This window comes from Indicator indicator, chromosome 9 (genome assembly GCF_027791375.1).
Source record: "Indicator indicator isolate 239-I01 chromosome 9, UM_Iind_1.1, whole genome shotgun sequence".
Lineage (NCBI taxonomy): Eukaryota > Metazoa > Chordata > Aves > Piciformes > Indicatoridae > Indicator > Indicator indicator.
In genome coordinates this window covers 30171566-30185386 of record NC_072018.1, presented here as the reverse complement: position 1 = coordinate 30185386, position 13821 = coordinate 30171566, and the positions used below count along the sequence as shown (strand labels likewise).

Sequence of the window (13821 nt, the reverse complement as noted above, 5' to 3'; positions counted from 1 at the left end):
GACTGCTCTTGCAGGTTTGGACACAGATTGCACAGACTGTGGTGATGAGGTCAGTCTTCTCCCAGGAGATTCCTGCTGACAGGGCCCTTTCCATCTTGTGCTATCAACACAAGTTCAACACCAGCTACTGCCACCGTTGCTCCCACACTTTTTACACAGCTCTGCTCCACTCCACTCAGTGCAGCCTTGTTGTTGCCATTGTAGCAAAGTGATACATGCTTGTGTGGTTACCTAAATGCTCGTTCCTTCCCCCAACCATTTCAGCTCTCCCTTTTAGCTTCCTGTCATAAACAGAAATGCTGTGACAAATCTTTCTTACTGTGGTGCCAGAGCTATGCCGCAGATTTTTCCTTGTGAGACACGGGCAGCTGATGTAATTTCTCTTCGTTCTACTTCTCTGCAGTGGGGACTTCTCTCCTGTGCAATGGGTATTTCTCCCCTATGCAGTGGGGCTGTGAGAATAACCACTTTACAAATGGTGAGGTACTCAGATATTGCAGTAGTGGGGGCCACAGATGCATTGGAATAGACAAGGAATCAGCTCACTGTAATTTGGGACTTGATCCTGTAAACACACATCTGAGTCTCCTCCTTTTCATGAGTGAAGCCAAGTTGCCCAGCTGGTCCCAGGACCAGAGAGACTTGCGAGCATGAGCGTGGCCATCCCTGATCCTTTGAGGATTATAAATCATATGTTATGTGGCCTAAGAGTTCCTTTGAATGTAGCCTCTCCACTTGCTTCCAGTTCTTACGTGCTTTGCTCTCGAGTGAGTCACCAGAAGCTGCTGCTTATGCACTTTGCCTTGCCTTAAATGTGTGCTTTATTTTAAGAAGTTGAATCTCCGGTTTCTCAGAACCTAAAACTCCTTTTTTCAGTTTGACAAGTGGACAGATGGTCAGAGGCGGAGGATCCTGGTGGACCTGTTGGAACGCTGCTCCCTATCACAGCAGAAATTCTGTGCCAAGCAGCTCCAGGAGCGAGTTCCCACTGAGGCCCTAGATTTTACCACAAAGCTTCCTAGAGTCCTGTCTTTATACATCTTTTCCTTCCTGGACCCACGGAGCCTCTGTCGATGTGCACAGGTAAAATAAAACCCACATGCCTAAGGTTCAGCAAGTCAGGTGAAGCTGGTTAAGAACTAGGAAACAGCACTAGTTTTGAACAGAGGCATAGCCATACTGTTCTTCCTAATGCAGGGGTGTCTTCTGACTTGGCTGTCTGCTGCCAAATGTTTCATGATGTTTATATGAGACTGAATGCACAGATCCTAAATTAAGCCAAATTGGCCAAGACTTGCAAAAATGAAGAATTTTAGATGCTCAGCTGTGTCCAGTTCTGGGCCCCTTAGTTCAAGAAAGATGCTGAGTTGCTTGAACATGTGCAGAGAAGGGCAACAAAGCTGGTGAGGAATCTGGAGCACAAGCCCTATGAGGAGAGGCTGAGGGAGCTTGGGTTGTTTAGCCTGGAGAAGAGGAGGCTCAGGGGAGACCTTATTGCCATCTACAACTGCCTGAAGGGAGGCTGTAGCCAGGTGGGGGTTGGTCTCTTCTCCCAGGCAACCAGTGACAGAAGGAGAGGACACAGTCTCAAGCTGTGCCACGAGAGGTTTAGGCTGGATGTTAGGAAGAAATTCTTCACAGAAAGAGAGATTGGCCATTGGAATGAGCTGCCTAGGGAGGTAGTGGAGCCACTGTCCCTGGAAGTGTTTAAAATAAGACTTGATGAGGCACTTAGTGCCATGGTTTAGTTGATTAGATGGTGTTGGGTATAGGTTGGACTAGATGATCTTGAAGGTCTTTTCCAACCTTGCTAATTCTGTGATTCTGTAAGGCATTTAAAATGTGGCACTTCACAAGATTGGCTCTTCCCAAGAAGGAGGCCTTGTACTTTCTGTAAACAGTGTGCTTTTAGAGTCATAGAATCACAAAATGTTTTGAGTTGGAAGGGACCTTTAAAGGTCATCCAATCCAACCTCCAAAAAAGTTTCAAAGTACCTTGCACTGTGCACAAAGTCATTAATTACTTTGAAAAATACTGGCTTGTCCTAATTGCAAAGAACTGCACATGATGCTTTAAGAAAACCAGATCCTTTAAAATGCTTCAGGCTAAAGTGTCAGAAGAGGAGAAGCAGAGAACTTAACAGACGTGCTTTTGAGCACAGCAGCTACAGCTTCAGTCTTTTGCACACAGTGGCTGAGACTCCAAAAATATGTTTGCATGAGATAAAATGCTGTGAGGTGATACCCAAATGAGTTCTGAATGGATGAGTTCACCAGGAGCCAGCACAGTGCCTTTGTGGTCAAGAAGGCAAACGGCTTTTCTGGGGTGTGGCCAGCAACTCAGGGGAGGTTCTCTTTCTCCTTTGCTCTGCCCTAGTGCCCTGCACTAGTGCCTCCACATCTGTTACTGGATCCAGTTCTGGACTCCTCAATATGAGGAAACCACTGCAGAGGCTACAAAGAAGACGAGGGGACTGGAGCATCTCTCTTATGAGGAAAGGCTGAGAGACCTGGGGCTGTTAAGCCTGGAGAAGGCTGAGAGGGGATCTTCTACAATACTTATCAATAAGGGTGGGAGTCAAGAAGATGGGGACAGACTCTTCCGTGGTGCCCAGTGACAGGAAAAGGGGCAAGGGACACAAACTGGAACCCAGGAGGTTCCATCTGAACAGAAGGAAAAATGTCTTTCCTGTGAGGGTGCCAGAGCCCTGGAGCAGGCTGCTCAAAGAGATTGTGGAGTCTTCTTCTCTGGAGAGATTCCAAACCCACATGGACGTGAGCCTGCCCAGCCTGCTCTGTCTGACTCTGATTTAGCAGGGGGGTTAGACTAGACGATCTCCAGAAGTCCCTTCTAGTTCCTACCATTCTGGGATTTTCCAATTAAGTTCAGATATCGGTGACATTATTACAGCACTAACATATAATATTATGAATACATCAAAATCTTAGCTTGTTTAAAGTTGCTCTGGTATCTTTCTCCACCATTTCCTGTTTTATATGGCTGTAAGTCATGCTATTCATTCACAGGCACAGAGAAGACAGGTTAGGAAATTATTTAGTTAGAAAAAAAGGTCTTTACAGTGCTGCTTGTGTCACATCACTGGACAGCTGCTATTGTAAGCATGGCAGTGCCTGTAGATGCTGTTTGTGCAGGAAATTGCCCCAAACAAGTTGAAATCTTTCCCCTTGGCTCATAATTTTTTGAATGTTTCACCCTGTGCTGGAGATAACTAACATTTAAGTGCTGAGCATGCCAGGAAGACCTTGAATGGTTTAACTGGTTTAATGAAAGGTTTAAAGGGATCATAAACAGTGTTGAAGAATTGTACTAGTCTAAGGACATAGGGGAATTACACCCACAGCACAGAACTGTCTAGCTGCAATCTTGGATGCTTGAAACCCCAAAGTTTTCAACTTACTGGTCATTCCCAGGTGAGCTGGTACTGGAAATACTTGTCTGAACTGGATCAGCTCTGGATGCTGAAATGCCTGCGTTTTGGCTGGTACATCAACTTCACTCCAACTCCCTTTGAGCAAGGAATCTGGAAAAAACATTACATTGAGATGGTGAAAGAGCTGCATGTCTCAAGACCAAAGGTATATACCTGCATACTGGGAAAACTGGGCTGGTGTGGTTCCTAACCCCTTTGCCTCTTTATTTGTCTGTAATCTCCCACCAGTGAAATAGAAGATATATAATTTTAAATTAGAATCTAAACTCATGGTTTTTTTCCATTTTCCCGTCATGCATCCCCAGTAAGGAGGAAGTTAAAATCTCACTGATTAGGAGAAGCAATCACCAAGGTCTCACTCTGCTATCCTTTCAGGGCATTCTGGAATAATCCTCTAAATTCTCCTTTCCAGCACTCAAGGCTGCTCTGCTCTAACTTTTTTCCCCAGCTTATACAGCATATGATAGCTTGTCTCACTCTGATAAGCAGAGATGATGTACTCAGCATCACCCCTGCTGACATTTCAGAGTCAGTTTGCCTGGTGGAAGAGAAAAAAAAAAACCAGCCAAAACCTATTATGCCTTTTATAGGCCTTGGTGTTGTCTCTTTCTTCTTTGAAGGTGGCAGAACCATTTTAGGGAGGTGGAGCATTATACACTACTTTCTCCTGAGATTCACTGTCTGGTTTGTAGGGCCCTACTAGCCCAAATTCGAAACTCAGTCCTCTAGGTTTAACAAGCTTCCTTGCAGACTTTCTGTGTAGTCAACACAGGGAAGCCAATGCATCTCAAAAGCAGCTCAGATCATCTTAATACAGATTTTGGGACAGGGGCAATGACATGCACTGTCAGGTGCCTCTTCCTGTCCAATGACCATCATGAAGCCTGGAGAGACTGATTTTCACTTAATACCCAACACTTAGAAGTCCAAAGTTAAGCAAAATACATCTCATTTTCATTACAGGCTAAAATGTATTTTCTGCTTTTAATCTCTCATATTAGACTCCTTCAAAGGATGAGTTTGTGGTTATAGATGTGCAACCAGTAAGAAGTAACACCCCAGAGAGAAAACCTTCTGTGCCAGGAAGTAGGACAAACAAGGAGAGGAAAAAGCTGCTGCCATGGCGTTCATCAGACAGGCACCCTACAGACACCATCCGATTCAACTACCTCGACAACTACGACCCCATCGAGCAGGCCAGGCAGGCGTAAGAGCTTCAGTTCTGCCCTTTTGCTTTTCCTGAGACATGGGGTATGTCTGTGTCCTCTGCAAGCTCACTCTGCCTGTGCTCCAAGCTGCCTTCAGAATCACAGAAACATTCAGGTTGGAAAAGACCCTCAGGATCCAACCGATAACCCTCCTCTACCAGGTTCACCCCTAAATCATATCCCCAAGCACCACATCCAAACGACCTTTAAACACATCCAGGGTTGGTGACTCAACCACCTCCCTGGGCAGCACATTCCAAGGCCTCACCACTCTTTCTATGAAAAAAAATTTCCTAATGCCCAGTCTAAACCTACCCAGTCACAGCTTGAGGCCATTCCCTCTTGTTCTATCACCAATTACCTGTGAGGAGAGACCAGCACCAGCCTCTCTACAACATCCTTTCAAGTAGTTGTAAAGAGCAGTGAGGTCTCCCCTCAGCCTCCTCTTTTCCAAATTAAACAGCCCCAGCTCTTTCAGTCGCTCTCCATAAGATTTATTCTCCAAGGCCTTGAAGCCTTACGCAGTTTAGCAGCCTGGATGATGGTTGCGGCTGTACTGCTTTGTGTCAATTTCAGCACAGAACATGGAAGCAGCTTGTTAGTGGCTGCCTATCAACTCCTGGGGACTTGAGGGCTACAAAGATGGTGAAGGGGCTGCAGTGTCTCTCTGAGGAGAAAAGGCTGAGAGACCTGGGGCTCTTTAACCTGGAGAAGAGCAGACTGAGAGAGGTAGGGGTCATGAGGATGGGGCCAGACTCTTTTAAGTGGACAAGGGTCAATGGGCACAAACTGTAATCCAGGAGGTTCCATCTGAACATGAGGAAAAACCTCTTTCCTCTGAGGGTGACAGAAGACTGGACCAGGCTGCCCAGAAAAGTTGTGGAGTCAGTGGAACAGGCTGCCCAGAGAGGCTGTGGAGTTTCCTTCTCTGCAGAGATGCCACACCTGTTTGGATGCAATCCTGGGCAACCTGTTCTGGGTGACACTGCTTTATCAGGCAGCTTGGACAAGATGATCCCCAGAGATCCCTTCCAATCCTCACTATGGTGGGATTCTGTGATTCTGTTACACAGCTGTAATGGTAAGAATGAGGACAAGGGTTTGTTCAAGAGCTTTTAGATAAAACTGTGTGCTTGAGAGGAATCTGTAGTTTTGCACACCGGAAAACAAATCAGAGAGTGAATTACATGTGATAAAAATAATTCTATCAGTTCAAGGACCTTCTGGCTGAACAGAGATTTAGATGATTGAATGGGGGTACAGATGTACACACTATAGAACATTAATTAATGAATAGTGTTTGTATCTACACTGCCTGGGATCGACTGCCTAGATGTACCAGTTCTTGAGCTCCCAGGATTATCTGATTAGCAGCAACCAAAAGAAAGGTATTTCCACCCCAAAATACAGTTTCGCACATTGACTTGTGTTAGGACTGGCTCATGTTTTCCTTTGACATATCTGGCATCAGAGATTTTCAGAATCTTAGATTTGTGGTCATATTTCTTGGCATTAACAAACATCAATGGGAGCAACAGGAAGGAGGCTGAAAAGGCCACCTGCATGCATCATTTGGCCCATTTCTCATTCAAGTCTCTGTCCTGGTAGTCTAAAAGGAAACAACCTCAAGTTCTGCCAGGGGAGGTTTAGGTTGGATATGAAGAAAAACGTATTCCCTGAAAGCCCTGGAAGAGGATTTCTAGGGCAGTGGTGTAGTCCCCATCATCCCTGGAAGGATTGAAGAGCTGTGGAGATGTGGTGCTGAGTGATATGGAACCCGGCAGTGCTGGGTTAACAATTTGACTCGATGATCTTGGAGGTCTTTTCTAACCTGAATGACTCTATGATTGTGTAATACCACCTCTCATTTTTCATGGGCTCACAGCACTTACCTCCCTGTTCAGCTGGTGTGCAGTAACTTGTGAAACTGGTAACCCTGTCACTAATCTGAGCTTGCTGAACAGGTAATGAATTAGCTTGACCGTTGCCTAGTTCCCGTGTGAGTCCCCAAGAAAAGGTCTGCACAATCTCTCATCCAAGCAGCTCTACAGAGAGGAGGAGATTCCTCTTCCCTGTGCCAACAAAAACCTTGGGAACCAACTGAGCCACAATGAAAGTGTCCAGATTGGGCACTTTAAGTAAATAACTGACAGAGATGAGATTGGCCCTGTGCACAGGAACAATCAGCTTCTGAATTACCCCAGCCAAGCTATTATTTGGCTAAGCAGCCGTGCCCTGGCATAGGCTCCTTCTAAGTGTGATTAACTTTGCTGGACCCACCACTCCTCTGGGGTGTTCCACAAAGTTCCCAGTGTCTGAGCAAAAGCTTTTTATGAATCATTCCTTAATCCGCGTCCCCTACTCCTAGGATGCTGCACTACTTCAAAGAGCTTTGCAGTTTCCACCTCACCCTCTTTCTGTGGTGTGTCTCCAAACTCTAGCACCTTTTTGGGTAGAGTTCTTTGAGACTCTTAACTAAGCAGTTCCACGAAATGCTTCTTGTTTCAGATGGTTGTCCTGACACTATTTTTCAGCTGTGCTAAATATTTCTCTCCAGTGAGTCTCAAAGGGTTCTGTCAGGTTCAGGTTTCCTTGTGCTGGCCATGAAAGAGTGTCAAAAGTGGGACAAGCCTTGTTTGAAGAGTCTAAAAAGCACTGACAGCCAGACATAAATAGGTCTGAGCAGCTACACTGACTGTTTTTTTCTCCTGTGTGAGATTTGAGCCTCTATCCATTTGTGCAGTGGAGAACATTTTACAGCTGAGCATTCCAGCAGTAAATCTGGCATTTATCCCTAATTACAGAGGATTACTGCAAGGAGAGAAATGAATTCTGTAAGATTTGCTTGTTTATCAGGAATCTCCCTTTAATATCACGTAAGCTGAAAGTAATTGCTAGCATTCATTCTCATCTGTGATGAGTATTCAGCCACACAGGTGTGTTCTCTCAGGTGCTGACCCACCTTGCAACTCACAGCATGACATTCTGGTACTTCTTTTCTCTGGACTCATTGCCAACAGAGTCCCTGCTGCAGCCCCTTCCCAGAAGTCCCAGTGGGGCACTGGTGGCTGAAAAGCTGGACATGGGCCAAGAATGTGCACCAACCGTCTCCTGGGCTGCATCCAATGCAGTCTGACCAGCGGGTCAAGGGAGGAGATTCTGCCACTCTGCTCTGCTCTGGTGAGACCCCACCTGCAGTGCTGTGTCCAGCTCTGGGGTCCTCAGCACAGGAGAGACATGGACCTGTTGGAGCAGATGCAGAGGAGGCCACCAACATGATGCAACGGCTGGAACCTCTCTGCTGTGAAGACAGGCTGAGAGAATTGACGTTGCTCAGGTGGGAGAAAAAAAGGCTTCAGGGAGACCTTCTTGTGGCCTTTCAATACTTAAAGGGGGCAATCAGAAAGATGGGAACAGACTTTATAGCTGGGCCTGTTGTGGCAGGTCAAGGGGTGATGGCTGTAAACTAGAAGAGGGGACATTCAGACTAGATAGAAGGAAGACATTTTTTACACAGAAAGTGGTGAGACTCTGGTCCAGGTTGCCCAGAGAGGTGGTAGAAGCCTCATCCCTGGAAACATGCCAGGTCAGGTTGGTTGGACTGGGCTCTGAGCAAGCTGATCTAGTTGAATATGTCCTGCTCATTATGGTGGGGTTGGACTAGATGACCTTTAAAGGTCCCTTCCAACCTAAAGAATTCTATGAAGTCCTCCCGCTAAGGCTCTATATTGCATCCTCCATCTAGAAGCCACCTTGGGTTTGGGTCTTCAGCACTTCACTGGGCTCTCTGCCTGCATCAGGAGTTGTGAGACACACCAACTTTCATACTTGAGTGTTCCTCAAGTGCAGGTTTTTGGTGGAGCTGGCAGCAGCTTGGGCAGGTGTAGGTTGCCTATCAATGTTGGCACAATGGCTAAGCGGTCAGACTGCCCCTCTGTGATGCCAAGCCTTGTTTTTTGAGAGCTGATGAAGGCCACACTCAGCCAACTGTGAGTGTCAAGTGTGTTGAGCTATGAGTCTCATATGAGTGCTATGCAGGACAACCTACTTCACTGTAGCCTATAGGCTCAGGTAGACCTTGCCTGACCAATGCAAAGGGTTTAAAAGTAGAACAAAGAACCAAGATAAAAATCTCGGCCCTGTGATATGTGGACTCTTACTTCAGATTAGATGAATTTTTGGAGCTCAAGGGCATAACAACCACTCTTCACGTAAAATGAATGTTGGAAATAATGAAATCTATGTAAAATGAGATTCCTAAGACAATAGGAGTGATTTCTCAAAATACGGGGTTTTGCAAAGGTAGTCTGGGAGAGGAAATGGGTTTTGCTGCAGTTGGAATGCATAGGAAGAGGAACAGCAATTTTCTCTAGGTCATGAGCATGTATGAAAACATGCAGAAGAACTGGGAGGAAAGCAGCAGAAAGCCTAAATGATGACTGAGAGGAAAGAACTAGAGACAGAAACTTGTAGAGCAGCAGGTTGACCAGAAAGCTGTAGCCAACAAACCATTCTTTTCATTTGAGTCCTGCTGTGCTGAGAAAAAAAAACGGACTTGTTGAGATTTCTTAGTGAATAAACAAAACTACATCAAAGGAATACCTTAATGCCATCATCAAAGCAATGTGTGAGACAAGTCACTGGCTACTTCTTTGAGACTAGTCATAGAATCATAGTCACTGGCTACTTCTTTGAATCAAAGTTAATCTGCCTAATGTCAGGCAGAGAGGTAATGAAAAAATAAAGTTTTTCCTAGCTCTTGGACACAGTTAAAATCTCCTCTGAGCTGGCCCTCACTCTGCACCTGCTTTTGGTCCAAAGAGAGTTGAGAACTGTTTATCATAAGAGAGTGTCCACACTGCCACTGAAATATTGTCATTTAAATGGCAGAGTTGTCATCTGTTTCTTTGTTGGCCTTCTGAGAAGAGTCATTAGCTACACACTCCCTTCCACTGCAGTATCAAAATCACACTGCTATGAATTCATAGCAGAGAACTTGCACTTGCTTGGTCAGTAGGTGAAATGTGGGATGTGCAACAAGTCACAGTCAATTCTCAGATATGCAGAGGAGCAGAGATAAAGGGAGTCCTGAAAGAGGTAACACAAAACATATGCTTTGGGCTATTAGACTATAACTGGGTATTTACCTTTGAGAAAAACAAATAAATCAATTTCTGTAGAGGAACTGGGTGAGGGTCTGGCCTGGACAGTGCTGGTGCTTTGTGTCACTGGGGAGCAGAATCATAGAATGCTTTAGGTTGGAAGGGACCTTTAAAAGTCATCTAGTCTAACACCCTCCAGACCCAGAGTGCAGGGACATCTTCAACTAGAGCACGTTGCCCAGAGCCGTGTCCAACTTGACCTGGAATGTTTCCAGGGATAGAGCTTCTACCACCTCTCCTGGCAACCTGGGCCAGGGTCTCACCACTTCCAGTGTAAAATATTTCTTCCTTCTATCTGAATGAAGACTTAATCTCCCCTCTTCTAGTTAACAACTATTACAACAGACCCTGCTAAAAAGGTCTGGTCCCAGCTTTCTCATCAGCTCCTTTAAGAACAAAAAGGCCACAAGAAGTTCTGCCTGGAACCTTCTCTTCTCCAGGCTGAACAACCCCAACTCTCTCAGCCTGTCCTTGTAGGAGAGATGCTCCAGCTCTCAACCATAACACTGTGCTACAACTGCACCTTGCCCCACAAGTGACAGAATGGTGTTACTTTGTGATCTGGATGATAATGGAGACTTGAATGGTTTTGTGGTTGGTTTTTTTTTAAAATTGCTCAGAAAGACACAAGCTTGTAATATAAAATCTGAATTGCACCCATGAACCTCAGTGACAAACATCACTGTGGCATGAAGGAGATGGGACTGAGATCTCTGAATACATTCACAGAGACATTATTTGGTTTGGATGGGATGGTGTGGGAAAAGCTTCACAGTCACCGAGCAGTGAAATTAAGAATAGAAACAATCAGATGCATAGTCAAGGGAGTGGTGAGCAACAGAGATGAGATCCAGACAGGGATTGAATTACAAATTGCCTGGAAGGTGTTATCAGAATCCCTCGGTAGAATGACGGCTGTGACTTTCAGTGTTGCTGCACGTATGGGTGCGATTTATCATAAGGATGATTTCTGGAAGGTCTAGTTTGGTTCCTGCTTGCATTCTACAGGTAGCTTTTTGTTTATATACAAACAAAACAGAGCAGGAAGGATGGATTTGTCTCTTTGGGCACAAAGCAATATTGTGAAGGTGAGGTGAAAGATTTTTACCTAATGTGTGAAACCAAGGTAGCAAATTCTCTCTGGGACGCTGATCTGCGTGGAAAGCTCCAGGAGGGGCATTTCTTTCCGTCCATGCATGTACAGTTCTGCTGGAAGGCATCTGGTGTTTGTGCTGCTCATTGCCAATAAATCAAAAGATTTGCCTCCCACTTTATCATGAATAATGAATTCTGATTCTAGCCTAGTGCTGGCCCCCTGCCAAGATTGTGTCCTTATGCCTCAAGAAAGAGCCCTGCTACTTCTCACGACAACGGCTCAGCCAAAATGCAAGCTCCTTCCACCCAACCAGCTCAGGCTTCTGGAAGCCAGCACTAATTCAGTTAGATAATTTATGGACATAGGCTGGCTCTAAAAACAGTTGCATATTGTACTGGAGTGTTTACCCAATGAGAAAATAATTACTTTCAGTAATTGTTCTGTCAGCAGCCTGGGCCCAGCTTCTGACAAAACAAGAGCTCGCTTGCGTGAGAAGGACATGCTGTTCTGCTGTCCTTCCGAATCCTAATGCTTGTCTCTTGCTTTTCATCTTTCTGAATAGCCAGCCCAGTGCTGCCTGCCCATGAGGCTTATGGGAATGAAAAACATTCCTTAAGGGAGGAAAGCAGGGTGAGAAACACAAAGTTCAGCGCTTGGAGGGAAGGGACCTGCAGTCCTCATCTCAGCTCAGATGTCCTTTTCCCTTGTACCCTTGAGAAACATCCTGACTGCATTTTCCTGATGTTAGGTGAGATTGTGGTGGTGACATGCTGCAGGGACATGCTCTGACACCATGTACATGGACACTAGAATATAGCAGCAGAGGTTAAGATCTGAATTTATGACCACAGGCCAGATCTGAATTCTATTTAAAGATCATACAATTATAGAATCATTTAGGTTGGAAAAGCCCTTAAGATCATTGAGTCCAACTATTAAACCAGCACTGCCAAGTCCACCAAGGTGACAAATTCATTCCCAATAATAGTATTTTGGATTGAATTTTCTCTCTTGACTGTTAGTGAAGTGTTTACAAACAGATTGTGTCTTTCCTCAGTTTGTTATTTGAAATGTTGTCTGACTTGTCTTTATGGTTCTTTATCTGCAGCTCATCTGGGATGAGTGAATACCAGATACGTGCTGCTCTGTGTGCTTTTGAGGGTGTGCGTTTGTGTTATGTGCTGTGGATATATTTCTTTATAGGGTAAATGTTGCTTTTAGACTTTGTTTCATAGAATCATAGGATCACAGAATACTTTAGGGTGGACAGGTCACACCACCACCACCACCCCCTGCAGTGATCAGGAACATCATCTAGAGACAGTTGCTCAGAGCCCTGTCCGATCTGACCTGGAATATTTCCAGGGATGGGGCTACTACCTCTCTGGGCAACTTGGCACAATGTCTCATCACCCTCAGCACAAAAAAATCTTCCTTGTGTCTAGTCTGAATCTCCTCTCTTCTAGTTTACAACCATCACCCCTTGTTCTGTCACAGCAGGCCCTGCTAAAAAGTTTGTCCTCATCTTTCTTATAGGTCCCATTTAAGTACTGAAAGGCTGCAACAAGGTCTCCCCAGAGCCTTCCCTTCTTCAGGCAAAACAACGCCGTATCTCATATTGTCCTCACAACAGAGGGGTTCCAGCCTTCACATAATTTTTGGGGCCCTTCTCAGGACCTGCTCCAACAGGTTCACGTCCTTCTTGTGCTGAGGGCTCCAGAGCTGGATACAGGCTGCAGGTTTCCATCCCACATATTCCTAATTTTACTCAGACTGTGCTTTTTAGCATGCCTTCCAGAGCCCAGAGAGGCTGGAGATGGAACTGTGGGATGCACTCAGAGCTGCTGCTTTAAATTCCTTAATTCTGCAGAATTTGAATGTGGTAGGAGAATGAACACCTTCAGAGTATATGTTTATGAACATGACAGAGTTCTTAACTTCCCTGTAGTATGGATTTTACTGCTGATACTGGAAAAAGTGTCAACTGACCATATTCCAGGGTGCTTCACTTCATTTTCACACTCTGGAATATTTCTGTTTTTGTACTGACTTTATACATAGAATCATTTTGGTGGAAAAAACTTAAAGATCATTGAGTCCAACCATTAACCCAGCACTGCCAAGACACATAGCCATTGACATCAACATTGACATCTATGTGTACAAGAAGAAGTATTTGGTTATAAACCAAATGACTTTTTGGAGGAGCAGTCCTCTAGCCTTATTTCTGAGTCACATGGACTTCACTGAAACCTCTCAAATTGGTTTAGCTAAACTTTCCTTTCTGTGAATTCCCCTAAGGTGATGTAATGTGTTAGGTGGATTTAGTTCAAATCAGCAAGTCTTGAGCTAAAGGCATGTGTCTGAGTGCTATAAAGTTATCATAACTTAAAGAATAGCAAGTTATCAGCCTCCTCTGAGCCATGGCATCTGATTGTGCACTCTTGGTCTGCCTCAGCTGCAAGATAAAATATATTACCTCAAATCATGTCTCTTTGGGTGGCAGTATCATAAGGGATTTTATTTTTCTCACCCCTAGGGAACCAACTCTATAGCACTTGTTAATACTGTTCTGTTCTACTCTGCAGGAGAAAGAAAGGAGGAGGACAGACCCCAGACCTCAGCCGGCAGGCAGCTGTGAAAAAAAAGAGAGAGGGTCATGGATCTAATAGGCTCCAGAAAGCAGAATCACTGGCAAGTATCACTGGCTTGTAATTATAGCAACTGAGGCCCAGGCTCATGTACACCCTGGAACATTTTAGCCCAGAGCTTTTATTAACTTCAGTAAGTGTGAAGCTTTGCTTCTGCTGTATGTAGGTGACCAGGCTTGTTTGCTGCGGGTCCCTGAGGGGGATACCTGGGCAGAAGTGGGACACAAAGTACCCCATGTGTGGCTTCTCTGG

General features: G+C 45.1%; 1 protein-coding gene across 1 annotated transcript in view; it reads left to right on the top strand.

The window, feature by feature from the left end:
- The window catches only part of FBXO16 (F-box protein 16), a 40756-nt gene that overhangs the window by 16648 nt on the left and 10287 nt on the right, over positions 1-13821 (top strand). The window contains exons 3-6 of the mRNA XM_054383744.1: positions 877-1083; positions 3433-3597; positions 4454-4659; positions 13507-13612. Coding sequence (XP_054239719.1) covers positions 877-1083; positions 3433-3597; positions 4454-4659; positions 13507-13612 — 684 coding nt within the window. The remainder of the gene's footprint in view (positions 1-876; positions 1084-3432; positions 3598-4453; positions 4660-13506; positions 13613-13821) is intronic.